Genomic DNA, 27,929 nt, shown 5'->3' with positions numbered 1-27,929 from the left:
TAAATTCAGATGTTTTATTCAGTAAAGCACATATGCACACATTTCAAACATGGAAAATTAATCTGGGAGTGAATGCCATAACAGATCAGCTACTGACCATCATGCAGCAAGAGAAGTGAAGTGGATCCGCTGGCCCTCGTAACCCCACAGTGCCTGCAGGAGGGTTGAAAAACCAGGATGTTGAATCCCTAGACTGCCAAAGAAAATGCAACAGAAACAGGAGGTTCCTAATGATGAGAAAAACTTACAAATAGAATCAAAACTGATTCAAGTCATACAGTGAAAGGACCAAAGGAAAAAGGAAAGAGATCAATATGATCTGAAACAACCACTTTAAGAGTAAGTTGCTGACCTTTTATTGGACCTCCAGTCCAAGATGCCTGAGGACGAGCCAGTGCTCCTGTGCGGGGTCACCCTGAATGGCAAATGGGCCTGCCTGTGACACTCTTCTAACCTTGAGGGCCCCCAGCAAGGCCCTGCAGAGAACCAGGCCTTGTCTGCAAGTGCCCCCACTGCACCAGGTCCCCTGGACTTCCTGAGATCCAGTGGAAGTCTCTTCAGTTACTAGGCCCCCTACACAGCCAGGCACACAGCCTCCCCTCTGCCCAGCCTTCCTTTATACACCTGGTTAACTCTGGGTTTCCACAAGATCTTTTGAGAATTACCTTCTAGGGTAAATGCTAGACTTTAAAGTGTGTGTCCTGGCCTCGTGACAAGCCATACTGTCCAGGCATTTTTGGCACTTCCTTTCCTCACATCTAACAGCATCCTTCCTCCCCTGGCTATATAGTCCAGCCACTCCCTGTAATTAAAATAAGGGTAATTAATATTAGCAATAAGCTGGATTGAATAAACCAGTGAAATTGACTTCCCCCACCTTTCTCCTTTTATATTACTCTGCAAGTTATAAATCTATCCCTAGAACTCCATTAATTTCATCAATTCAGTAGCAGCTTAACCTAAAATCTGTTGACCTTAATGATACTGATATTTGTAAAGTCCAAACCAAAAGGCTCTTTCTCCATCTTATTTCTTAAGAGCTCCAAAGTCCCCAAACAGTAAACTAAATTAACAGGTTAGCCATGCATCATGGAAGCAACTCATGTCATACAAATAAAGGGATAGGCAGGTATGATTATTATCCTTAAAATGAACTGAAAGGAAAAAACATACTAACATATCAAGTTACTACAGTGATTATTTTAACAATTGTTAGTAAAAGCCCACAACTGTTTTCCATTCAAGAACACTTCGCATGAAATGTTCTCGGCCAATCTATATTTCAGACTGCAGGGCCGATTCCTGATGTCCACGGTTTCACCTGCCCTTCTGCTATAGCACTGCTTGCGAGAACATAGAAGTCATTAATTACAATGAGGCAAAGAGCTATCAAGAAAAACAGTAAGAATACAAGTAAAAAAAAGGACTAGAAAAGATAACACACATTTTTTTTTTTTAATGGAGATGGATTAAAAGGAAAAAAAGGGTAAAGGAACTGGATCATCATCATGTTATAACAAAGAAAAATGCTTTGGGTTTTCCTGATAAATGGCAAATCAGAACTGCTTTCATTCAAATTTCACAGGCATCATTTTCATGTTACTTATCTACTAGTTGCCATTTTCCTTCTGATATGTTAACTGCACAGAAATGAATGTAAAAAAAAAAAATTAAAAAAATAAAGGAAGAAAGAAAAACCACTCCCTCTTCAAAGAAAACAAGAAATCCTTTCACAACTATTAGACCAAATCATCATGCTCTCTTTCCAGAGTGTCATCTGCATTCCAGGACACAGGACAGAATTAGCTCTACTCTAAAGACATTTACTTAATTTTTAAGCCCTTTTGAGTGGGGAAGCCGCTTTAACTTTTATAACAGAGGGAAGGGACAACCAAGGAGAAAAGGACAGTGGAACTTTCTGTGCCAACTCAACTCCACAAGACCAGGTTCCTCACTACCCCTGTGGAAAATGAAACTTAGATCATTACCATGTAGGTGACTTTTAAATATTGAACTTTTTACTCAAGATTTTGAAAGCACAAGTCTGTCTTAACTAGAGTAGTATTAAAATGTGACTATTTTTTTCCAAAGGAAAAAAAGAAAACTTAGAAAGATACGTATGTCTCCTTGCAAGCAAAACAGAGAAAAAGGGATTATTGTTGTTACTATGATTATTAAGCCACAGACACGTAAAATCCACAAAACGGATTGGTGGCTTGGGAAATGCAGTATCATGTCAAAGGTGCAGACTGTTTTGAACCAAAGCAAACCTCAACCCCACCAGCAATGAACTGCCCCCGAGATCTTGGTCAAGACAGCATGGACTTCTCTGAGGCAGGTATCAGGCATCGTCGCTGGCGCTAGGCGGATCATCCCGCCAAGTCCACAGGGGAGGCTGCAGGGTTTGGACTGCGCCCAGTGTGAAGCACGTGCATCATTGAACCAATTTCTGAATAGGTTTTTATAAATATATACAAATCAGTTACAGGCACTTGAAATGTCTTTGGCTGGAATAACCCAACATTGCAAGAGAATATATTCACAGAGAGTCCAGGCCCAGGCTGGCATCAGCAGGCAATGCTTACGGTTTGCTCAGTCTCTCTCAGAAAACGGGCAGTTGTGGGATTAAGCATCAGCCAAAGCCACCTAGAAGAGAGCAAGACAAGCAATCAAGTCACACAACAGAGCCCAGGGAGCCACCCTGCAGCCATCTGTTTGGGATGGGAATTATTAAAGCACTGAGGGGAAAAAAATCTCATCTAGGAGGGAATGAACAGAAATTTAAAAGTTCCCTGCCTGCCCGGCCGGGTGTGGCTCAGCGGTTGAGCATCGACCTGGGGATCCAGGCGATCGGGGTTCAATTCCTGGTCAGGGCACATGCCCGGGTTGTGGGCTTGATCAATGACTCTCTCATCATTGATGTTTCTCTCTCTCTCTCTCTCCTTCTCCTTTCCTCTCTCTGATATCAATAAAGATTTAAAAAAAAAAAAAAAAGTTCCCTGCCAGAAGCAGCTGATCTAGTGGAACAACTGTGCTGAGACCGAGAGTTAACTGTTTTCAAACCCTGATCAGCATTCTGTGAGATGATTCTGAAGCTGATGGAAGCGGAGGGGAGGTAGCCCCTCAGGGGTAGCTGCTCTCCAATGGGGATCTGAGAGTGATTCACAGTCAGTATTTCTTACAGCTAAGGTTTGGGTTGAAAACCCAACACCATAATTTAGGCTGAGGGTAAACTACTTCTGATAAAAAGACAGAGGAAGTAATTTCTCTGAAGAAAAGTGCCACTCAACAATCAATGCAGTAAGGACTAACTGAGACATTCTGTACACAGAGACCTCTAGCCAAATGCTGGGCCAGACCCTATCCAATGCTTACCTTCTCAGGACAAAATTCAGGACTGCTCTGACGCAATTTGCTGGGCCTGCCCTTGATAACCGCGTAGCAAAACATTGTTATCACCATCACGAAGAGGAAGTAACTGGTGTGCATGAGATGCAAATTTATTAATGAACGGTCATCCTGAAGAGAATAAACCAGAGACATCTGCACTGAGTTACTGAAATATTTTATGCTGGATTTCTGGAAACATTGTTCATAACCTCCAGACACGTCTCAACTTTAATTCTTAAACTGGAACAGAAGTTTCTCCTCTTGTCTTCTAAACTACTAGAGCTATATCTCAGCTCCTGAGGCCACTGCCCCATCCTAAAGCAGTCCTCTGCCCTGGCTCCTACACCACCAGCGCCCTCAGCACTCCCTCCCCCACCCGGCCTCCTCCAGAGAGGGCGCCGGAGACCCAGAGCCTGCAGCCCCACCCTTCCTCCTGTCCTCTGCCTCTGGCTGACAGCCCAAGCCTGTGTTCCTAAGCCCTTGTCCCTCCCCCACCAGGAAAGCCTCCGCATCACTTCTCCCCAGAGGCAGCTTCCTTCTCCTTCTGCCCTTCCCCACTTTTACAAGTCCCAGCCTAAAGACTGCTATTGACCTCCCACATGCAATCAATCACCAGGCGCTGGCAGTTGCTGCAAGATCCCCGCCATGCTTCCATTCCTTTTCCTTTCCACATCTCTAGGCCTCACAACACCCACCTTAGGCTTCCTCCCATTTACACAAATCAGCTGGGCAGATCAGCCTAACACACTGCTTTACAAATCCCCCTGTAGCCCCAACACAGGTGGTAGTTGCCTCCTCTGAGGAAAAAATCTAAATGCCTCAAGCGAGGCACGAAGGGCTTTCTGGAACCTGGCCCCTGCCCACCACGCAACGTGACCTCCACTGCTCACTCCTGCAGGATCCTGGCCTACCAACTTCTACAACTTGATAAAAAGGGGTTTAAGGAAAGAGAAAAGGGCCAGGCAAAAAGGAAAGAAATCCACCTAACATATACTGACAGGAAGAAGAGGGCATTTATAAAAAAAAAAAACAGTGCAGCCTATAAAAGTGAGCCCAAGTGTAAGCAGAAGCCAGAAGCTAAAGTAGCCTGTTACCCACTAGTCTAGATTACAGCGTCTTTCTCCCCTTCCCTCCTTGAGAAACAGCTTATTCAGCTCTCAATATCTATCCAAAAACTTGTCTCCTATCTACTCTTACCTCTCTGAATTCCGAACCACTTCTCACGTATACTGACACTCACCAAATATGCTCCTGTGAGTGGCTGTGTGCATGAATAAGACTGTATACAAGCATCTCCTGTAACCCCTATGGATCAGGCACACAACAGCTGCACAATAAACAACTGCCGCTGAGCAAGCACAAAACAAAGAACAGGAGCAGTTTTCTTAACCAAAAGGGTAGCATGTCTTTCCAAGTCTCCACCACTCTACCTAGTCTTTTAACTCAGCTGGAAATCTAAAGCAGCAGGGCTAAGCTAACCCAAGCATGTAAACACGACCTACTCTAACAGTTCCTGGACACGCACACAAACACACATGATTTTTCTCACTTACATCTGGAACAATAACTGTAAGCTTGGGATTTAAAGCGTGATAGACTTTCCCAATGGCCCCCTTGTAACACCAGAACGGATTGTAATCTTGAGCATATTTTGTGTTGGCATCTCTGGCAGTCGTGAAGATCTTGTACCAGAGCGTGGCGTTGCTGTATGTGTCCGGAACACAGTGTGGTGGCTGTCTGCAGGGGAAGACAGGGAAAGAAAGATATGCTTGGGGCCTGAGACATTTACCATGTCTTCCGCACAGCCCCTAGCCCAAGACTGCCCACAGCAAATCGGGTGGAAAGGAGATACAGAAGACATAGATGTTTCTTCAAGATAAATACCATGCTTTTAGTTCAGGGACCTTTTTTAAAAAATCTAATAAGCATATAATAGAGTAAGAAACAGGCATTCAACATTTAATAGTTTAGGTGTTAGAGTTTTGCCTTCGGATTTCAACTCATGGTCCTCGCGCGTATGATGTGTCCAAAGAAGAATCTGCTCCTTTTAAACCAATTTTCTCAAACTGTCTCGATTCTTAGTCACAACAGGAAATTTGACAAAGAAACTTCAGCAGCAGATATTACAGCTGATAGCAAGTTTAACTTATCTGATCTTGTCCTACAAACCTCCAAATGTCTAAAATAGATAAATACCGGACTAATTATTCTTACTGAAAAAGGATTCACCATAGGATTTTTAAATAGGCTACATCTTGCGTATTTCATGTATTTATAGATCATTATCTCCTTCACAGAAAAAGGAGAGGCAAAAAAAACCCCGTAGAGGCAAAGCAGTAATACTGATGGCTGCTCAAAACAGATGAAGCTAAGTTCCAGAAGCAATGACTGTTTTATGGAGGATAAGGTTTGATTTATGCTCTCAACTTAAAAAAAATAACTCTTTCTGGATAATGGACATGAACAAAACCTTTATCTTTTGGGAGTCTTAACTATGGGTCATTCTGGCCACGGGACCCACTCTTGCTTCTACCAACAGGAGAGGCAGCCTAAGAACAGGCAACAACTACCAACCTTGCTGAGGAACTAACTCTCTGCTATTTACATGCAGAAGTGCTCCTTCAGAATTCCACACTGAACTTAACTCCTTCGTTCCAGGTAAAGGGATGCCATGCGAGTCATCCTGAGGATCTGCTGCTGACGCAGCCCAGTCACATTCACGGTCAGTGGAGCTTCTCACACACACCCATGGGTTCAGGAAACCACTTACACAGTGACGGGGAACACACCAGGGTTGGCTGTGAGGGTCATGCAGGCTGTGAACACCACCTGCTCACAGTGACCATGAAGGGCACAGTCGTCCGAGCTCCAAGCTGCTGGCAGGGTAAAGGTAATGTTTATCTCTTCGTGGGCTTCCCTGCCTATGGAAGAGAAAGTGGGTGGGGGTTTTTCTTTTTCTGGTAAAGCAAGACAAGAATCCATATTTATTATTCTCTGGAATTTGAATGAATCCTAAAATCAAACCCACCCAGAACTCCTACCCCTGTGAGATTTCAGGAACACCAGTTCTGAGCCAGACTCTAATGCCTGCTCACCTGGCAGAGCCACCAAAAGGCAAGTAGAGAGGAGCCACTTTCAGCCAGGCCTGGAGGCGCCAAGCAAGAGCCCAGGCAGTGCCCCAGTTGGAAAGCTGGGGGCTGGGTAAGTTATTATCACCACTGTTTTAGCATTCGCACAGTATCTTTCCATTTTCAAAACTGCTTTTATATTTACTACTTCACTTAAAATGTACCACCATCCCATGACATGACCAAAGAACTGTCACTGCTCCCCTTTTACATATGAGCATACTGAGGATCAGAGGGTCTAACAGACTTAAATAAGGTGAAGGGACCAGTAAGTGACGAAGCTTAAATGAAAACCAAGGTACTCAAACACCAGAGCAGAAGAGAAAGGTCTATTCGCAACACGTAAAACCCAGAAGTTGCCCTCATCTTACCTCCATGGAAGCAGCTCTTCCACTACTCTCTTACCTTGTCCTGAATCACTTACAGTCTGTCATGGGTTTGCTACCGGTGAAAAGGCAGTGCTCAATGTTTTATAAGGGTTCCCTTTTATTATTATTTAACAAGCACTTATACAGCATTTGCTTTGTGCCAAGAACTACTGTAAGTGCTTGACAAATATTAACTCATGTGCCCTGGCTGGTGTGGCTCAGGGGTCAGTGTGTCAGCTTGTGCACCCAAGAGTCGCCGGTTCAGGTCCCAGTCAAGGGGATATACTTGGGTTGCAGGTTCTATCCCCGGCCCTGGTCAGGGCATGTGTGGGAGGCAACCAATGGATGTATCTCTCTCACATCGATGTTTCTCTCTCTCTCTCTCACCTTCCCTCCCTCCCACTCTCTCTAAAAAGCAATGGAAAAAATACTCTCAGGTGAGGATTAACAAAAAAAAGTATTAACTCATGTTATCCTTGACTCTTCCATAATCCCAAAATGCCAAAGGGAAGAGACCAGATCTGAGGCTGATGCTAGTTCATTCCAGCAGCTAGCACAGTGCTGAGCTACTTGTAGACATTCAAAAGTTTGTAGACTAACAGCAGTATTTATAGTATATACTGCCAACACCAACATGATAAACCAGAATAGATTTTTTTGTGTTTGTAAATATTAAGACCAGAAATAAGCCTTATAGTTTCTTCCCAGTTTCTCATTCTTATAGGCTTTTTATTGAGAGCCTACTATGTACCAAGCACTTTATTAAGTAAAGAGGTAGTAGAAATGGTTCCTTCTTGACTTCATTTAGTTCAAACTCAACAAAGGGGAGACACATGCAAAAATCAAAAAGTCTAATGAGTAAAACCATATACTGCTAGTACTCTGTTCTCCAACAGTTGTTGCTTGAGAAAGTCTAAAAGGAAACTGGCTAACAGCCACATACCTGAAAGTCCAATCTGATGCCCTAAAATGGTCGAGTACAGATGGGTGACATTGCGAGAGTAACCTCCAAAAGGTTTGAGCGGGTCCAGAGTGAGGGTGATTGCAACTGAGATGTTAACCGGGCCTGAATCCTCCAGCGCCTGTGGGGACTGGGTGGACACTCTGGCCTGCCCACTGGTCATTGTGCTTTCCGGAGTTGTGGTGTCATTTGTGAGATGTTTTAACGTTTCATTCTCTGATACACACAAGTCCAAATCATTAAACCGCAGCAGAAATGTATTCCAGTCCTCCAGTAAAATGAAACAGAGAGAAAGAATTGTGAGCAATCTGAAAGGGCTGCCACTGCAGTCATATAGCCAATGAGCCTTAAGGAGGCACCACACAGAGGGGACGCCACACTTCAGAGTCAATCATTTTCAGTAACAGTGACAATGAAGTCATCAGTCTCTTGCACTGGCATAATAGTGCAGTTTTCCAAACCACTCTCATATTCATAACCTAAAATATGAACTCTTTGTTGGCATGAGATATTAAATAAGCTGTGGGATTAAGTCAACTTATTCAAGAAAATATGTAAGAAAATAAAGTGTATTATACTTACAGAAAATTAGCCTCATAATCAAACATGAAAAGACAGCTTGAACAAAAGTAGTAAAACATTAAAAGTATTAACCCAAACTCATTTAGCAATAGCTATTGTTTTTTAAAAAAATAAGGCTGCCTCAAAATAATTCTGCAAAAGATCAATTCTATACACCTTGTTTTCTCTCTCAAGAATGTGAAAAGCAGTAAATACCAATACTAGTGGGAATTTTTCCTTCTCGTCATGGACTTTGGATGCCACCTTAGAACAGGAACAATTTCCAAAGAGAGGGGAAAAAAGATGCTTTCAGACTTCTCTTAATACCTACACCTTGCATTAATAGTTTAAATCACAAGCAGTTTTAAAAACACAGACCGCTTATTATGTCATGGTTAAACTGACACCAACACAGTGAAGTACTCACCAGGATTTATTTTAATTTTAGCAGAAACAGCAACAACAAACCTAACCGAGGCTATGCCATTCTCCCAGGCAACATTCATCCACAAAAAGTTGCCAAATATGAAGACAAACCAAGTTACACTTCCAATTACACTTACACTAGCTTTAATTAAATGTCATTTGAACAATGCCCAAGCAGTCAAGTGAGTCTATCTCTATAGCATCAGTAAATCAGTATATGGCATTTAGTAAGATTGCAACTGGATGTATCAAATTACATTTTCCCTAACACCTACAAACTCAGTAGACCATTGGAGAACTTAAGGGCGGAAAATGAACATTCTAGTGTCATCCCTTCAATATTCCAGACACGAGGAAACCAAGTCTCAGTGCAAATTATGGACTCCTCAATTCTACAGTTGAAGGCAGAATCAGAATTAAGTTTTCTGACTCACAGCTCCAAACTTTTCCCATGTACCTAGGATCCTCGTTTGAAAATAAAATCACTAAATTAATCATACCAAAGTTCCACAGCATCTGGCAATGCTTTCCTACAGAGCTCCAGTCCATTTTGAACAGTCTGCCAAAGCCAATGTCAGGCCCCATTTTGATTTAAAGGCTAATTTTTCAGGCTACATCTTAACCACTGGCCTTGGCCGAGTGCTCAACATAGACTTGTGCTCTGAGGGAAAGTAATGCCAGGATGCAGCAGAGCTTTGGTTGTGACTAGAATGTTCACTTCATACGTAATGCGGGTACACCCTGTTTGCACAACCTTTAAAAATTCAGGCAGGGTTAGAGACGGGGGGAAATTAGCCAGCCAATGGTCTCGTGTAAGAAACTCTTTGAAAGGGTTTCATGGTGGAATACTGACCTTTCTCACTGGGATAAAAAAGTTAAAACCAAAGAAAAGGGTGTGAAGAGCCCAAAGGGGTTATTTCCCTTGAGAAGGTCCAGCCAGCCTGAGAAAACTTAAAATATACTATACCTCTGCCATTTCCGGTGACTTAATCTCCTTGATTTTGAAGAAATAGCCCAAGGTCAGGAAAGCTATTGCCATGGCGCTTACACTAATCATAAAGACCACCAGGGGAGGCCGACTGCTGATGTACAGCTTCAGGTTCTCCAGGGGGTTGATGTTGAACATTATTCTGAACAGCTCCACCTGAAAGGAATTAATCAGAAGAGACATGGACTGACTTGCCAAAAGAAAACCTACGATTCTCACGTTTCCCTTTCATGGTGTTGGGGGGTGAGGAGGTCACTCATTACTGAACTTGAGAAATATCTCATCATAAATCTTCAAATGACTAGCAAGGAAAAAACCACTAATTGTTAACTCATCACTTCCAAATGGTAAGATCATGAAAGATATGCATTCCCCTTCAGTTTAATCTTCTACTTATTCTATAAAGAACATTTCTTACTTCCATGTTACTTAAGGAAATGTCTAAGTAGGTCACTAATACGACACAAATACATGCCAACACATACAAAGGTAAATTGAAGATGCTCTGATTTTCTACCACTGAAAGCTGAATACTATCTACTCAATATTCTATCCTGTTCACTGCCATACTCATGGCCATTCCAGCACCAGTCACAGAGAGGCTCTCAATAAATACTGAATTTTATTACTCCCCTGGTTAAAACCCTCCTAAGGCTTTCCACTGGACCTAAGATGAGGTCAGTGACAGCTCCCTGTCATGACCCACTGGGTTTCATAATCCAGAAGCCCCACCAACCTCAATGACTGCACCTCTACCAACTTCCCCCTCTCCCTCAATGGCTCTGGGCACACTGGCTTTGCTACTCTTCAGGATCAGCTTTTCAATTTCTGCTAGGAGGTTAGCTGGGACTTTGTTGTTGTTTTTTTAAATCCTCACCTGAGGATATTTTTTTCCATTGTTTTCAGAGAGAGTGGAAGGGGGGCGGAGGGAGGGAGAGGGAGGGAGAGAGACAGACAGACAGACACACTGATGGGTTGCCTCCCACATGCACCCCGAACAGGATTGAGGCTGCAACCAAGGTATGTGCCGTTGGCTGGAATGGAACCCGCAGGCCAGCGCTCTAACCACTGAGCCAAACCAGCTAGGGCTCTGCAGAGGCTTCTGAGTTTGATTAGTCCCCTTCATTTATTTTTGCCTTTACTTCCCTTGCCTGGAGTCAAATTCATAGAATGTTCTCTAATACCACGGTCCATAAGTTGAGGACCTATGTTTTCTTCTATGTAATTTATTGTTTCAGATCTTATATTTAGGTCCTTGATCCATTTTGAATTAATTTTTGTACATGGGGACAAACTGTAATCTAGTTTCATTCTTTTGCCTGTGGCTTTCCAATTTTCCCAGCACCATTTATTGAAGAGGCTTTCTTTTCTCCATTGTGTGTTTTTGGCTCCTTTGTCACAAATTATTTCCCCATATACATGTGGTTTTATTTCTGGGCTCTCAATTCAATTCATTGTTCTGTGTGTATGTTTGTATAGTACCAATTCTCGGGTTTGCAGATAATGTGCTCTGCAACCCGACACCACGAGCCAAGGGAGATGAGCTCTGGGAGGTTAAGGGGCAGCCAGGCTTCATGGCTTGTTTCTCTGCCTGAAATGTCCAGCACCAGAAAACCTCAGCCGCACCTTTGTGCTGTTTCCCTACTCAGGTCACTGACACTCCTGTGGGTATGCCTAATGAATCTCTTTGCTCCTCCCAGCTGAAGGGAGTGCCAGCCACAGCTTGATTGCCACCCTCACCCCGCAAAGAACTCCAGCTGAGTCTGTGGGCTGTGGCTTGTCACAGTGTTTCTCCCTCTCACCTCCCTGGTTCACTCCCACTTACCCACTTTTAGATGTTTCAATGCACAGATCTCTCAGGTGTGTTTGTGCACTGAGCAGGGAATCCTTTGTTAAGTTATCGCTGTTCAAATTGTTGAAACTTCAAAAGGAGAGACCAAAGGGATTTCTCATGCTACCATTCACCTGACGTCACCATCAAAAGCAGATTTCATTCCCACAAATGTCCAGGCAAAGAAATAATTCATCAAGCACAATGAATAGCGAAGGTAACAAAATAATTGAGAAATAAAAAATCTCCAGAAAATAAATTTAAAGACATGGAAGACTATTATTTAAATGACAACGAACTGAAGATTGCAGTTCTGAAAAAAACTCAACTAGATACAAGAAAACTCAGAGATAATATCAAGGAACAAAAGGAATACTTCACCAGAGAGACTGAATCTATAAAACAGAACCAAACAGAAATTCCTCAGCTAAAGACATCAATAAATGAGATGATGAATGAACAAGCGAGCTTAGGATATAGAGCAGACCAGATAGAGGAAAGAATTCATAACACAGAAGATGGAAACCTAGAAATGACTCACGTGGAAGAAGAAAAAGAACCAAAGATCAATCAATCAATCAATCAATGAGAACTATCTGACTGTTAGAAAGAGCAGTATAAGAATAATGGGCATACTTCACAGAAAAGAGCAGGAGGAGGGAACAGAGAGCCTATTCAAATAAATAATTGACAAGAACTTTCCAAACTTATAGAACAAACTGGATCTTTGAATCCAAGAAGCTTACAGAACACCAAATTATATCAATCCTCCAAGGCACATTATATTAAAACTATAAAAAAAAAAAAAAAACAACAAAGAAAGAATTCTCAAGGCACCCAGGGAAAAGAAGATGGTAACCTATAAAGGAAACTCCATTAGATTATTATGATTTTTCAGCAGAAACCCTACAAGCTAATAGAGAGTGGAATCAAATGTTCATATTATTGAGAGAAATCATCAGCCAATAATAACATATCCTACAAAGTAGCGCTTTAGATATGAGGGTGAAATAAAGGCTTTTCCAGACATAAACGCTAAGGGAATTTACTATAAGACCTGCATTACAACAAATGCTAAAAGGTGTTCTTCTGCCCAAAACAAAAAGACAAAAGGATACCAAACTATGTGTAGCATGACTAACAGACAGAAGCAGGAAACTGTACCCTTGTTAAGAACACGGTATTAAACACTTAAATATAACAAAGTTTAAAGGAGGTAAAAACTTTAAGGAAAAAAGAAGACAACAGCTACTGCAATTTAGAAATGAACTTGCAACATAAAAAGATAATTTGCGACAACAAAAACATAAAAGGGGAGGAGAAAAAGGACTAAACTGCACAGGAGAATGGAGATAAGATACAATCAGAAGAAAAAATATTACTATGTACATACAACTTTCTTTTGTATAAACCTAATGGTAACCACAAACAAAAATCTAGCCCTAGCTGGTGTGGCTCAATTGGTTAGACGTCATCCTGTGCACCTCTCTCTCTCCCTCTCCCTTCTTCTCTCTCTAAAAATCAACAAAAAATCTTAAAAAAGAAAAAAAAAACACCTAGAACTGAGACAAAACATAAAAAGAAAAGAAATGGAGAAAAAAGTCACAGAATACCACCAAACTGAAATGACGTAACTAAAATAACAAACAGAAACACAAGGGAAAACAAACAATGTAGACACACACAGAGCTGCCAGAAAACAAAAGATAAAATGGCTATAGGAAATCTTCATATATCAATAATCTCCCTAAGCATAAATGGACTAAACTCACCCATTAAAAAGCACAAAGCAGCAGGATGGAATACCTTTATCCGAAGAAAGGGAACTTTAGTTCCCGGCAAGGAGTGGGTCCCGCTGGCCGAATTTAAATGCTGAAGGAATTTAAATGCCATCTTTTAAAGGTTAAATACTCAGAAACCTAAGCATATACGTTCTTTTTTACAGGCAAAAGGAAAGAAACCATTATTTGTACAGTTGATCCTGGAAAATATATGGAGTTTGTATGATGCTGTCTTTTAAATGCCGTCTTTTAAAGGTTAAAAAACAAAACCCAACTATATGCTGCCTTCAAAATACACATCTCAGCTGCAAGGACAAACATAGATTCAAAGTAAATGGGAGGAAAATGACACTCCAAGCAAATGGCATTCAGAGTAAAGCAAGTGTAGCCAACTTATATCTGATAAAATAGATTTCAAGATAAAAAAAAAAGTAATAGGAGACAAAGATGGTATTTTACAATGATAAAGAGAACAATAGATCAAGAACACATAACACACAGCCCAGCCAGTGTGGCTCAGCAGTTGAGCATCAACCCATGAACCAGGAGGTCACAGGTTCAATTCCCAGTCAGGGCACATACCCCAGGTTGCAGGCTTCATCCCCAGTAGGGGGCATGCAGGAGGAAGCCGATCAATGACTCTCATCACAGATGTTTCTAGCTCTCTCCCTCTCCCTTCTTCTCTCTGAAATCAATAAAGGCATATTAAAAAAAAACAAAAAACAAAAACAAACCAGCCCGGCGGGGCATGGCTCAGCGGTTGACCATCAACCTAGGATCCAGGCGATAGGGGTTCGATTCCCGGTCAGGGCATATGCCCAGGTTGCGGGCTCGATCCCCAGTCGGGGGCGTGCAGGAGGCAGCTGACCAATGACTGTCTCATCATTGATGTTTCTATCTCTCTCCCCCCCCCTTTCCTCTCTCTGAAATCAATATATATATATATATTTTAAAAAGACACAACACTTATTAAGATATACACACCCAACCTGAGAGCACCAAAATACATAAAGCAACCACTAACAGAACTAAAGGAAGAAACTGACAAAAAACACCATTATATGACCTAAATACCCCATTGACAGCAATGGATAGATCATTCAAACAAAACGAAAAAATCAGTACGGAAATATTAGCCTTAAACAACACACCAGACCAAATGGGCATAATTGATATTTACAGAGCTTTTCATCCCAAAACATCAGAATATACATTCTTCTGAAATGCACACGGAACATTCTAAAAAACAGACCATTTGTTGGGGCACAAAACTAACCTCAACAAATTTAAGGTTAAAATCATAAGTATATTCTCTGACCACAATGCTTTGAAATTGGAAATCAACTGCAAAAAGCTAGAAAAACCACAAATATGTGGAGATTAAACAACATGCTACTAAACAATAACTGGGTCAAAGAAGAAATAAAAGCAGAGATCAAAAGATACCTAGAGACAAATGAGAGAATAGCAATACGACATATCAAAATTTTGGGGATACAGCAAAAGTAGTAATAAAAGGGAAGTTTATAGCATGACAGGCCTAACTCAAGAAACAAGAAAACTCTCAAATAAACAACCTAACATTTCACCTTAAAGAACTAGAAAAGGAACAAATGAAGCCCAAAATCAGTAGGAAAAAAATAAAAATAAAAATTAGAGTAGAATTAAACTTAAATAGAGAATAGAAAAAGTCATGCAACAAAGAGCAAGTTCTTTAAAAAGATTAATAAAATTAACAAACCTCTGACTAGACTCACTAAGGAAAAAAAAAAGACACAAAATCAAAAATAAAAGAGAAGTTACAACAAAAACCCAGAAATACAAAGAACTATACAAGACACTATGAAAGGCTCTATATACCACCAAATTCGATAACCTAGAAGACGTGGACAAGTTCTTAGAAATATATAATCTTCCTAGACTGAACCATGAACTGGAAAATCTAAAGAGACTGATCAACAGTAAGAAAAATAAACCAGTCATCAAAAGCCTCCCAGAAAGCAAAATTCCAAGACCATATGGCTTCATAGTGAATTCTACCAAACATTCAAAGAAAATTTAATACCTATCCGTCCCAAACTTTTCCAAATAATTGAAGAGGCAATACTTCCTAATCCATTTTAGGAGGCCAACATAACCCTGACGCCAAAACCTGGCAAGGACAACACACACACACACACACACACACACACACACACGCAAAAGTCCTAAACAAAACACTATCAAATTGAATACAAGATACATTAAAGAGATAATACATCAAGACCAAGTGGGGTTCATTCCAGGGACACGAAGATGGCATGATGCAGCATATGCCCAGGTCAACGTGTTGCACCATATTGACAAAATAAAGAATAAAAATCACACGATCATATCAACAGATGCAGAAAAAGCATTTGACAAGATGCAACAGCCATTTATAATTAAAACACTCAATAAACTGGGTATAGAAGGAAAGCACCTGAACATACTAAAGGCTGTAAATGACAAAGCCTCAGTTAATATCACACTCCATGGCAAAAAAACTGAAAGCTTTTCCTCTAAGATCAGGAGCAGGGCAAGGGTGCCCGCTTGCATCGTTGTTATTCAACACGGTACTGGAAGTCCTAGCCAGAGCAAACAACCAAGAGAACTTTTTTAAAAGGCATCTAAATTGGGAATGAAGAAGTAAAACTGTCACTTTTTGCAGATGACACAATTCTTTATATAGAAAACAAAAAAAAACTCCACCAAAAAAACTATTAGAAACAATAAACAAATACAGTAAAGTTGCAGAATACAAAATCAATGTACAAAAATCCATTGCTTTCCTATAGACTAACAATACAATTTCGGAAAAATAAATGAAAAAACAATTCCATTTGCAATTGCAACAAAAAGAATAAAATATCTAGGAATGAACAAAGGATGTGAAAGACCCATATACTGAAAACTACAAAACACTGTTGAGAGAAACTGAAAAATACACAAAGAAATGGAAAGATACTATGTTCGTAAATTGGAAGAATCCACATAATGAAAATGGCCATATTACCTAAAGCAATATACAAATTTAATGCAACCCCCATCTAAATCCCAACAGCATTTCTCAAAGATATAGATCAAAAAATCATAAAATTTGCATGGGACCACAAAAGACCCCAAATAGCCAACACAATCCTGAGAAAAACAGCAAAGCCAGAGGCATCACAATCTCTGACTTCACATTATACTACAAAGCTACAATAATCAAAACATTATGGTATTGGCAGAAAGACAGACACACAGACCAATGGAACAGAATTGAGGGGCCAGAAATAAACCCACATTTACATGGACAACTACTTTTTGAAAAAGGAGCCTCAAGTAATACAATGAAGAAAGCCACTTCAATACATGGTGCAGGGAAAATTCCAAAGCCACATACAAGAGAATGAAACTAGACTACAATTTGACACCATACACAAAAATTAACTCAAAATGGGTCAAAGGCCTAAATATAAGACCTGAAACAATAAAATTCACAGACGAATCACAGGTACTAAAACTTATGAACCTTTGTCTCAGAGGATTTTATGAATTTGGCACCAAAGGCAAGGGAAGTAAAAACAAAAGTAAGTGACTGGTGGTATATATGTACAATTTAGCCATAAAAGCCATTTGCAACAACAAAAATGGCCCTTGATGGGATTTTGAGAAGTCAAAAAAAGTCAGACAATGACAAATATCATACCTCACTTATATGTGATATCTAAAACAAAAATAAACCCCCTCTCCCAAAGCAAAATAAGCTCATAGATACAGAGAATAGATTGGTGGTAGTGGGGGGTGGGGGTGGGCAGGGGTGCAGAAATGGGTGAAGGGAATCAAAGGTACCAACTTCCAGTTATAAAGTAAGTCATGGGGATGTCATGTGACTATACTTAATAATACTATATTGCATAATTGAAAGTTACTAAGAGAGTTTGACTTATAAGAAAAAAAATTATGTATGGTGACAGATGTTAACTACACTTATTGTGGTGATCACTGTACAATATATACAAATACCAAATCATTGTGAGGTACACCTGAAACTAATATAATGCATGTCAGTTATATCTTGAGGGAAAAGGCTAAGGTTGAAGTGAGGTCCTGAGACTAGTCATGATGTTCCAGAGCAATTACAAGGCATCCTGTTTCAACGGCTTCAAAGGTTTCAACAATGTTGGTAAGAGAAACAAACAGCATCTCTGTGAAGTGAACTAAATGTCATTAACAACACTCAGAAAATGGCTAAAGAGTTTGCCATTTATCACTTGGTTGTAACCACAGTGGCAGAGCTGTGCTCCTTAAAACTAAACACAGGCACTGAAATAGCTCACAGACAGCAAATTTAATTTCCTGATTGTTAGTTAATACCAAACAGGATTACAATCATCATCTTTTTCATTGTCCTTAAAATAAGTTAGGCACTGATTTATGTAACTGGTTGACTAAAAGAACAAGACAAACTCATCAAACGAAAACAATTCTTTAGAACCCAGAAACCTGCCAAAAGCCAAACTGGGTAGCCTATGCTCTTCTGTCATAGAAGAGCATTTAACCGTTAACCGACAGCCTTTGTCAATATTTCTAGACACCTAACTCCCCATCTAATCTGAGTGCTGTTCCACCAACTGCCTTAGCTTTTTCATTTTTCCAGCTAATTCTGAATGAAAAAAATCATGTGTCAAGCTTGGTAAATATTCAGAGATGGGTGGGTTATGATCCCCCTGGTCCTTCAAGGTCCACCTCAAAAGTCACTTCTTTTATGAAGCCTAATAGTTGGTAACTCCATTCCAACCAAGTCCTGTCCCATTCTTTGGCCTGTTTCTTTAAGTTCTTTGCGGGCAGAAACTATATTTATACTTAGGTCTGCCTCTCTTCCCTGCAGCAGCTGCAGCTAGAGCCCAAACAGAGAAGGTGCGCTCAACGGGCACTTGGTGATCTCAGGACCCATAAGTGGATGGCAGCTCTGATTCCAGTCCACCTCAGTTAGGCCACAGAAATTCTTCCTACACCTTTACTAAGACGTCAACACACTGCCTCCTTACTTCTAGACAGTAATCCGCTCGGAGTCATGAAGAATGTATCTTAGTTGCACAACAGGTCTATTTCCTTTCAGAATCCTTAGCTGAAATGAGGAAGCAGGAAGGTGCCCGTAACACTGGAGCACTGGGGGAGCATTCATCTACAGATGCGATGCAAATGCTCGGAACCCAAGCTCATCAAAAAGAATGCTACAGAGACAAACCAATTTATCAGATATTCATCACCAACCCTGCAGTTTTTCCTCCTCCTACCTCCCATAGCGGCTCACCTATGAGGCAGGAAAAGTAGCAGTTCAGAGGAAAGTAGCAGTTTAGGAGAAGCCACAATCTTTCCTGCCAGAACAGGCTGCAGAGAAGCTCATCATTCATCACGCAGCCAGGGCTGTAATCTGCTAGTTGAGAACTAAACTACAGACATCTGATTCTTCAGAAAGGCCCCCTCACCAGCTGCCCACCGGTTATGGATATTCACACAATTCAAAACAGCGCAACAGCCTAGTTTTATTCCCGATGAATTAGTGCCTATTCCTGATGAATTAGAACTAAAGGTCTCCAGATTACCTTGAAGCCATTCCTTAATTTACTTTACGAAAAATATAAAGTGAAGGTAACAACCCACCCACCTCTGAATGTTTACCAAGCTTGACACATAAAATGCCACTACCTCACTTAAAGTTTCTGCGTATACGCGGGTCGCCACCTCCCATCTTCTTTCTGAGGTGTATATAATCTGCAAACGTAGAAGTAACGTAAACACTACCCGGAGTCAAACAATGGCAAACTACCAAAATGTTCCCCAGGCCAAATCCAAATAATCCAAGCCTCAGCTCCAAACGTGGGAAGTCCAGCCATCTCGAAGGCAGGCAGGGAACCCTGGCTCCCGGGATGCGGCCGGACAAGCCCCAGGGGCGGGGGACCAGGCCGAGGCACGGGCGCGGGGCGAACGCGGGAAGACCCCCACAGGCAGCTGGCGCGGGGGCTGCAGCCCCGAGAGACGATGAAGAGCCCCGACCCTAGGCGCAGCCCCAGACAGCCCGGCGCCCTCCCCGCCCCGCGGTGCGCCCCGGCTGAGCCCAGACCCCGGCCCGCGCGCCCCGCTCACCCCGCCCCGGCTCACCCCGCCCCGGCGGGAAGCGGCGCGCGCCGGGCCCAGCCCGGCCAGCTGCTCGCCGGACGCCCGTGGCCGCTCGGAGCTCACTCGCGGCGGCGAGCGGCGGGCCCGGGGCCGCTCGGCACCATCCTCCCCGCCGCTCCGGGAGCAGCGTCCGGCTCCGCGGGGCCGACGCGAGGACCAGAAGCCAGCCCGGATCACGCAGCCGCGACACGGGCTAGTCGGAGCCCCGCAGCCGTGGTTTCCGGGTAGAAATTAAAAAAAAAAAAAAAAAAAAAAAAAAAAGCCACTGCCAACGGTGCCTTGACCTCCGACACCTGCCGGCCGACGGCGGCCGGGCCGGGCCAAGACTCCTCAGTTGCCGGCGGCGGAGACCACGCTTCCCGACTGGGTTATGTAGGGGGCTTGAGTGTGACTACGTGGGCTATGCGCCTGCGGGCGTGGAGTGCGTGACGTACGTTTGCGTAGCTGCGTGTGTCTGTGCTATTGCGCGAGGGTGCGTGCGTGGGGCACGGACGTGGCTCTCTCCAGGATGGGCGCACGAGTGTAGCGCGTTGGGCGTGATGGGCGGGAGCGTGGGGTGTGCGCCTGCGCGTCCGCGGGTCCTGCGCTCGGGTACTGATCGCTGCTGATGAAAGTACGGTTGGGCCAATGGCTTCGTCAGATCACCTGGCGTTACCCAGGAAGGTGGACGATAAACACCGTCCCTGGAGCATGCTTCACCCTGGAGAGACACTCGCACGTCTGCACAAGTAGGTCTAATAATGTTTATGGCATCACTATCTGTGGTCACTAATAGTGGGATACTCCTGTGGCATCAAATACCAAGGAGCAGGGAAAATTACTGAAAACGGCGGACACAACAGTGGGGCTCAACCTCAGGCCGTAAGGTGATGGGGAAGCAAGTCACGAAAGGACACGTCGCAGCATTATCCCGTTATATACAGTTCCCAGCCAGGCTCATCTAAGCATGTCTCGGGGGCAGTGCGCGGGCGGTAGGACCGGCAAAAGGCCTGAGGAAAACGATGCACGAACGTCACGTTAAGTGTTAAGAGGGTGGGCCGGGGGAGGAGCCCACAGGTTCCTTCAAATGTCATGGAAATGCTCATCTTAAGAAGGTTGACGGGGACGCAGTTACCGAGCTGTTATTGTTAATATTTTATGCATAACTTACAAATGCTTTGTATCTACTCAATAGTTGAATAAAAACTAAAAATGGGCAATGATTCATCGTTGAGCTAGGAAGTTGTTGAGTGTGCAGAGGATGGCCTATCCTGCCACAAAGGCAGCAGAAGTTGCTAAATATCTAAAATAGGTCGAATCTAGGAGATGTTGTTGCGAGTCATTCATGAATCATGAAGGGGAACGATGGTTGACACCCCCCTCCCCCCCCCAAGATATATCTTTGAACAGAAGTATTAATAGCTCCCAGCTGACTTTCAAAGGAAGCTGCTTAACTTCTAGTAAGAAGTCATTAAACCAAAGACAAAACCGCCCTCAAGATCATACCCTGAATCTTAAAGATGTTAAAAACAATTCAAATGATCGACGGAGGCTTTGACAAGCATGCCAATACAAGCAGTCAACAACAGCCAGTAGCCGAGTGTAGTTTTAAAGCATATTTACAGTTTGGTGAAAAGGGATTGAATTTAAACCTGGATTGTGACCAGGAAGAGCAACGTAGTGGGTCATTGTATCAGAAGAAATATATGACATCATCAGTTAGAAATACTGTGCTTCAAAGTTCAAGCAGAAAAACATTTTAACTCCAGTATTTTTGTACACAGTGTAATTTTTCCTAAAAATCTATTATTAATTCAATGCCTTACACTCAATGAAATATTAGAATCAATAAATACTTGTTGGGATTTCCAGTCAGGATGGCAGAGTAGGTAAATTATGTGCTTGCTTCATCCCGTGACCACAGCTAAATTACAGAACAACAATCATTGAGAACCACCAGAAGACTGGCTGAACAGAATTCCTATAAGCCTTGCTGTAAGCTTCTCACAACACATCAATATTAGGTTAGATTTACCCTTTAATAGCAGTGTGTGTTGGCTCCCTCCTTCTCAGCAGCAATCTCACCTTCTTCCATATGTCAGTAATTTTAAACCGATCCTTTCCCTCTGCTGTGTACCATGAAAGCAACAAAAATTAATGGGAGCGGCTGTGTTCTAATAAAATTGTATTTACAAAAGCAGGTGGCGGTCCAGATTTGGCGGCAGGCCGTATTTTCCGGCGCCTGCTTTAGGCTGTGGGAAACTCAAGGAGATCCTGCTACATCTCAAGGTCAACTGGAAATTCATGGCTGCGTAGGAATGGACAAATCCTGTTAAAGGGTAAAATAAATATTGTAGCTTAAAGCTACAATTATGCTATAATCCTAGTCTCCTAATAACTGAGGATCTAACAGCCTCATCCCACTTAAAAGATCCTCTCTTCTCTTTCATCTTTTCTGTAATAATAACTTTTCAAACCTTATTATTTTCCTGAAGCCCCATTCTCTCCTTTTTCAGCTGTCTGTGTTGGGAAGAGCTGCTCTAAAGTGGTGCTTAGAAGTGGGGACTCTGTTGGAATGTAAAACGGTGCAGACGCTATGAAAACGGTATGACGGTTCCTCGAAAAGTTAAAAATAGAACTACCCTATGATCCAGCAATCCCACTTCTGAGTATATACCCAAAAGAATAGATATCAGGACCTTGAAGAGATACCTGCACTCCTATGTTCACTGCACTACTATTAATAATAGCCAAGATGTGGAAACAATCTAAATGGCCGTTGACAGATGAGTGGACGCAGAAAAAGTGTAAACATGTAGTGGAATGCTACTCAGCCTTAAAAAAATAGGGAAATATGGGACAACATGGATGGACCTTAAGGATATTATGCTAAGTGAAATAAAGCAGACACAGGAAGGACAAATACAGCATGGTTCCACTTACATGAGGTATCTAAGATAGCCGAGTTCATAAAATCGAAAATTGCAATGGTAATTACCAGGGGGAAATGGGGAGTTATTAATCAGCAGGCACAACTCAGTTAAGCAAGATGAGTAAGCTCCGGAGATCTCCTGCACAGCACGGAACCTAGCCAACAATGTGTATTGTACACTTACAATTTTGTTAAGAGGATAAATTTCATGTTGTGTTCTTACACAATAAAAAGTAAAATAAATAAATAAGAGTGGGGGCCCTGGAACTAGACTGCCTGGGTTTGAACCCTGGCTCCCCAATTCACCTCTGTGACCCGAGGCGGGATACTCACATCTCTGTGCACCCGCTTTCTTTTCGTGCCTGAGGATAGTGTTAATACTCACCTGCAGGGTCCTTGAAAGGATTAAATGTGTTGTTCCAAGGGAAATACCTAGCACAGTGCCTAGCATGTATTAAGGACTAATTAATGCTACTTCTTATTCTTGCTGGACTAGGTTTGTTAGATGTATTAAAGAGGTAATACGTTTTAAATGCTCGCTTAGCACAGTACCTGGTCCGTAAGGGCTAATACACGTAAGGTACTGTAATTATTCTACGGGGTGGCTATGCCTGCGTGAAGTGCCTTGTCACTTCCATTGTATCTTACACTCAACTATATCTTGAGCTACTTAACTTTTCACATTTTTATACCTTCCCATTTCTCCTGGGTTATAAATAAGCTAAAGGCCAATTCCAGGACCTGTGCCTTTTTGCAGTTCCTTCAACACCATTCTTTCTATGTTAGTCTGGGCTTGACATACATTTACAGCATAGAATTAATATGCTTTTAAAGGAGGAACATTCAGCAGACCACCTAGTCCAGGCCCCCACTGATTGGTTCATCCAAACATAAAAAAAAACAGGGCTTTCAGAATTAGGCCCTGTTGTTAACAAAGTGATAAGAGAAAGATTCCAATTCAAGTAGTGATCATGTCCATCCACCCCTCTGACTTTTCAAACCAGGAGAAAATTATCAGACACCTCCCGCACTCCACCTGTTAACCGCTCCATAGTAAGTGCCACCAGAATTTCAGGTTAATTCTTAATGCTTAGGTGAGATTCCATATTTAAGAATGCTTACCAGTCTTCTGGCTGCCACCCAGATCCAAAACGCTAGACATCTATCAGCTTCATCGACTTTTCATTAAGGGAGCAAACATTCAGCAGGTGTGTACTTCTATAGAGGAAATTTAAACCAGAAACCCAGCCCTGCAGACAACTCATTATTCTTTTAAAGAGAGGCAGGCCTCAGAACCTTCCAAGAGGGTGATCCTATCCCTAGGGGTGACATTCCACATTGGCAAGCACAGAGAGGTTGCCTGGAAAACCCCTTTCAGCAGTGTCACTTTTTTAAATTTAACATTTATTTCTTTTATTTTTTATTAAAGTATAGCTGGCGTATGATATTACATTAGTTTCCAGTGTACAATATAGTAATTCGACATTTGCATATCTTACAATGTGATCACCAGACTGCCTAGCAACCATCTGTCACTATGCAAAGTTATCACTATTATTGACTATATTCCCCTTCTCCTTCCCCCCCCCCATTCTTCCACTCCTCTCTCCTCTGGCAACCATCAGTTTGTTCTTTGTTTCTATGACTCTGTTTTGGTTTGGTTTGGTTTGTTGATTTAGAAAAAAAAATTTTTTTAATCCCACATGTAAGTGAAACTAAAAGGTATTTGTCTTTCTTTGTCGGACTTATTTCACTTAGCATAATGCCCTCTAGGTCCATCCATGTTGTCACAAATGGCAAGATCTCATTCTTTTTGTATTGCTGAATAATATTCCATTATATATATAAAATCTCACTTTTAAAACCAACTCCTCCCTTTAAGAGCTGACATCTATTATTACAATTCTGTGTTGTACAGTCGTTTGGATAGCTTTTGTTTTTATACTCTTAAAATAATTTTTTTTCTGATTTTCTAACTCTAAAACAGTGATAATACATAAAGTTTAAAAAATTTAGAAAAGATTGAAAAGAAAAATTAAAACCACCTGCAATCTTCAACCCCAGTGGTAACTACCGACAAGATTTTGTTGCATTTGTTTCCCTTTTTTCCTAGCATTGAATGGGATTTTAAAACAAATTTGGGCCCTGGCCAGTTGGGCTCAGTGGTTAAAAGGGTCTCAAGTTCAGTTCCTGGTTAAGGGCACCTACTTCGGTTGGATCAAGTGCAGGAGGCAAGCAATCGATGTGTCTCTCTCACACTGATGTTTCTCTCTCCCTCCCACTCTCTCTAAAAATCAATGGAAAAAATATCCTCCAGTGAGGATAAAAAAAACAAAAAAACAACAAAAAAAATTGGAACTAGGCTTAACATCATCTTAGGATAGATTTTGTTTTTTTGCATAATTATCCTTTAATTTAAACGTTCCCCTTCTCTACAACAATTTACACTGAAATTTTCAACTTGGTAGTCAATATTTTTACATAAAATTTTTATTGTGTTTACTATTATTTTCTTAGCATTGCTGTCTAGAAATGAGATTACAGTGCCAAAAAGTAAAACAAGATTTTTTATTTTTATTTTTTATCTTTATTGATTTCAGAGACAGGAAGGGAGAGGGAGAGAGAGAGAGAAACATCAAGGATGAGAGAGTCATTGATCGGCTACCTCCTGCACTGCCCCCACTGGGGATCGAGCCAGCAACCTGGGCATGTGCCCTGACTGGGAATTGAACCACAATCTCCTGGGTCCTAGGTCCATCTTCAACCACTGAGCCATGCCCCTCTGGGCTAAAAAAAGATTTTTAAGGCTCTTGACACACAGTACTAATTTGCTTTCTGGAAATGTTCTCATTTGGGCTTTCATCAATGAGGTACATTTCTCTGTACATTCATAGTCATAAAAGGCTGTCATAAATTTTCCTCTTTGCCAGTTTAACAAGAAAAATTATATTTTGTTATTGAATCACTTTATATTTGATTACTAATGAAGTTGAATATTTTTCCTGTTGTTGGTCATTTGTAAGTTAAATGGTAAATTGCTTATGACCTGTGTTGTTTTTTATTTGAAAAAGTACTTTAAATTTTTTATATTTTATTAGTAATTTGTCTTCTTTCTTTCCAGCTTTATTTTTTTTTTCTATTTTGTTCATCAGTTTATTTTGTTCATTATATTCCACATATGAGTAAGATCATATACTTGTCTTACTCTGACTGGTTTATTTCGCTTTACATAATACTCTCTAGTTCCATCCCTCCATGCTGTCTCAAAGGGTAAGAGATCCTTCTTTTTATAGCTGCATAGTATTCCATGGTGTAAATGTCCCACAGCTTTTTTATCCACTCAGGTACTGATGGGCACTTGGGCTGTTTCCAGATCTTTCTTTCCAGCTTTATTTTCATATAATTGACATATAACATAATGTAAGTTTAAAGTGTACAACATAGTGATTTGATACACTTACATATTGCAAAATTATTAGCACAATAAGGTTAGTTAACACATCCATCACCTCATATAATTACCTTTTCTTTTTGTGGTAAGGACATTTAAGATCTACTCTCTTAGCAACTTTTAGGTGTACAGTATAATACAATATTACTAACTATAGTTACCATAACGTACATTAGAGCCTCAGAATTTATTCATCTTATAACTGGAAGTTTGTACCTTTTGACCAGCATCTCCCCATTTCTCCCACCCCTCAGCCCCTGACAACCACCATTCTGCTCTGTTTCTATCAATTCAAGTGTTTTTAGACTTCATATATGAGTGAGAAAATACGGTGTTTTTCTCTGTCAAATTTATCTCACTTAGCATAATGCCCTGAAAGTCCATCCAATCTTGTCCCAAATGTCAAGATTTTCTTCTCATGGACAAATAATTTTTTATTATATATATATTATATATAAGTATGTTTTGTATTTATTATGTATCTATATTATATATAAAACATTTTCCATATTCAGTCATCCATCAATAGACATGTAGGTTGTTTTCAAGTTTTGGCTGTTGTGAATAATGCTGCAGTGAACGTGGGGGTGCAGGTATCTCTTCAAGATATGTACTAATTTCATTTCCTTTGGATAATACCCAGAAGTGAGATTGCTGAATTATCATATGGTAGTTCTAATTTTTAATTTTTTGAGGAACCTCCATACAAACTAAAAAGAGAGGCCTCAGAGGAACCAACACTGCTGGCACCTTAATATCACACTTCCAGCCTCCAGAACTATAAGAAAATAAATTTCTGTTGTTTAAGCTACTTAGCCTGTGGTACTTTGTTGTGACAGCCCTAGAAAACTAACATAGCAGGTGTTTGTTTGAGCCCCTACTTTCAATTATTTTGGATGTTATATCATGAAGTGGAATTGCTGGATCAGAGGTAATTCTATAAGTTTTTAAAATATATATATCTGGGAGAGAGAGAGAGAGAGAGAAACATCAGTGATGAGAGAGTCGTCATTGATCGGCTGCCTCCTGCACACCCCCGGCTGGGGATCGAGCCCACAACCCGGGCATGTGCCCTGACAGGGAATCAAACCACAATCTCCTGGATCACAGGCCGATGCTCAACCGCTGAGCCACGCCCCACCAGGCTTGTTACTGTTCACTGATGCACAAAAATTTTAAATTTTGAATAAGTCCAATTGATCTATTTTTTCTTTTGTTGTCTGTGCTGTTGGAAATCACATCTAAGAAATCATCGCCAAATCTAATGTCATGAGATTTTCCTATTTTTTTAATTTTTTTTTTTTACTTTTTAAATTTATCTTTATTGTTGAGAGTATTACAGGTATCCCATTTTCCCCCCCAATTGATCCCCTCCACTTCCCTCCCACCCCCTTCTGAGGCCTTCACCCCGTTATTAACTGTGTCCATGGGTTATGCATATAACTTCTTTGGTTATTCTCTTCCCACCCTCCACCCCCCTTCCCTCTTTCCTCTGAAATATGATTGTCTGTTGCATGCGTCAATGTCTCCGGATTTATTTATTCATCAGATTCTTTTGTTCATTAGCTTCTTCTTAAAGAAGACCCTTTAACTTTTCCTGTAGTGCTGGTCTGGTGGTGATGAACTCCTTTAGCTTTTCCTTGTCTGAGAAGCTCTTTATCTGACCTTCAATTCTAAATGATAGCTTTGCTGGGTAGAGCAATCTTGGTTGTAGGTCCATGTTTTTCAACACTTTGACTATTTCTTGCTACTCCCTTCTGGCCTGCGAAGTTTCTGTTGAGAAATCAGCTGACAGTCTTATGGGTGCTCCCTTGTAGGTAACTAACTGCTTTTCTCTTGCAGCTTTTAAGATTCTCTCTTTGTCTTTAACCTTTGCCATTTTAATTATGATGTGTCTTGCTGTGGGCCTCTTTGGGTTCCTCTTCTTTGGGACCCTCTGTGCTTCCT

General features: G+C 41.4%; 1 protein-coding gene and 1 long non-coding RNA gene across 4 annotated transcripts; one reads left to right on the top strand and one right to left on the bottom strand.

Annotated features, from left to right (window-relative positions):
* Positions 1-19,847, bottom strand: TMEM248 (transmembrane protein 248). 3 transcript variants are annotated; one of them, XM_081131790.1, is made up of 8 exons: positions 19,603-19,847; positions 9,802-9,978; positions 7,830-8,115; positions 6,161-6,311; positions 4,944-5,127; positions 3,376-3,519; positions 2,586-2,646; positions 1-153 (listed from the first exon to the last, which is right to left on the bottom strand). In XM_081131790.1, exons 2-7 carry the CDS (start codon positions 9,958-9,960, stop codon positions 2,626-2,628), a joined length of 945 nt encoding a protein of 314 aa, XP_080987916.1. In that variant the 5' UTR covers positions 9,961-9,978; positions 19,603-19,847; the 3' UTR covers positions 1-153; positions 2,586-2,625. The 3 variants fall into 3 exon arrangements, with proteins under 3 accessions (XP_080987916.1, XP_080987914.1, XP_080987915.1); XM_081131788.1 differs by having other exon boundaries at positions 1-2,646; XM_081131789.1 differs by lacking the exon at positions 19,603-19,847 and adding an exon at positions 19,271-19,572 and having other exon boundaries at positions 1-2,646.
* A 234-nt stretch (positions 19,848-20,081) lies between these two features.
* Positions 20,082-24,282, top strand: LOC308554561. Its single transcript, XR_013998420.1, has 3 exons — positions 20,082-20,348; positions 21,798-21,938; positions 22,116-24,282. It is a non-coding gene; the product is annotated as an uncharacterized lncRNA (long non-coding RNA).
* The last annotated feature ends 3,647 nt before the right edge of the window (positions 24,283-27,929 follow it).

Source organism: Miniopterus schreibersii (assembly GCF_964146895.1).
Source record: "Miniopterus schreibersii genome assembly, chromosome: 3".
NCBI classification, from domain to species: domain Eukaryota; kingdom Metazoa; phylum Chordata; class Mammalia; order Chiroptera; family Miniopteridae; genus Miniopterus; species Miniopterus schreibersii.
The sequence above is the reverse complement of the archived record's forward strand: the minus strand, read 5'-3'. Positions and strand labels throughout refer to the sequence as shown.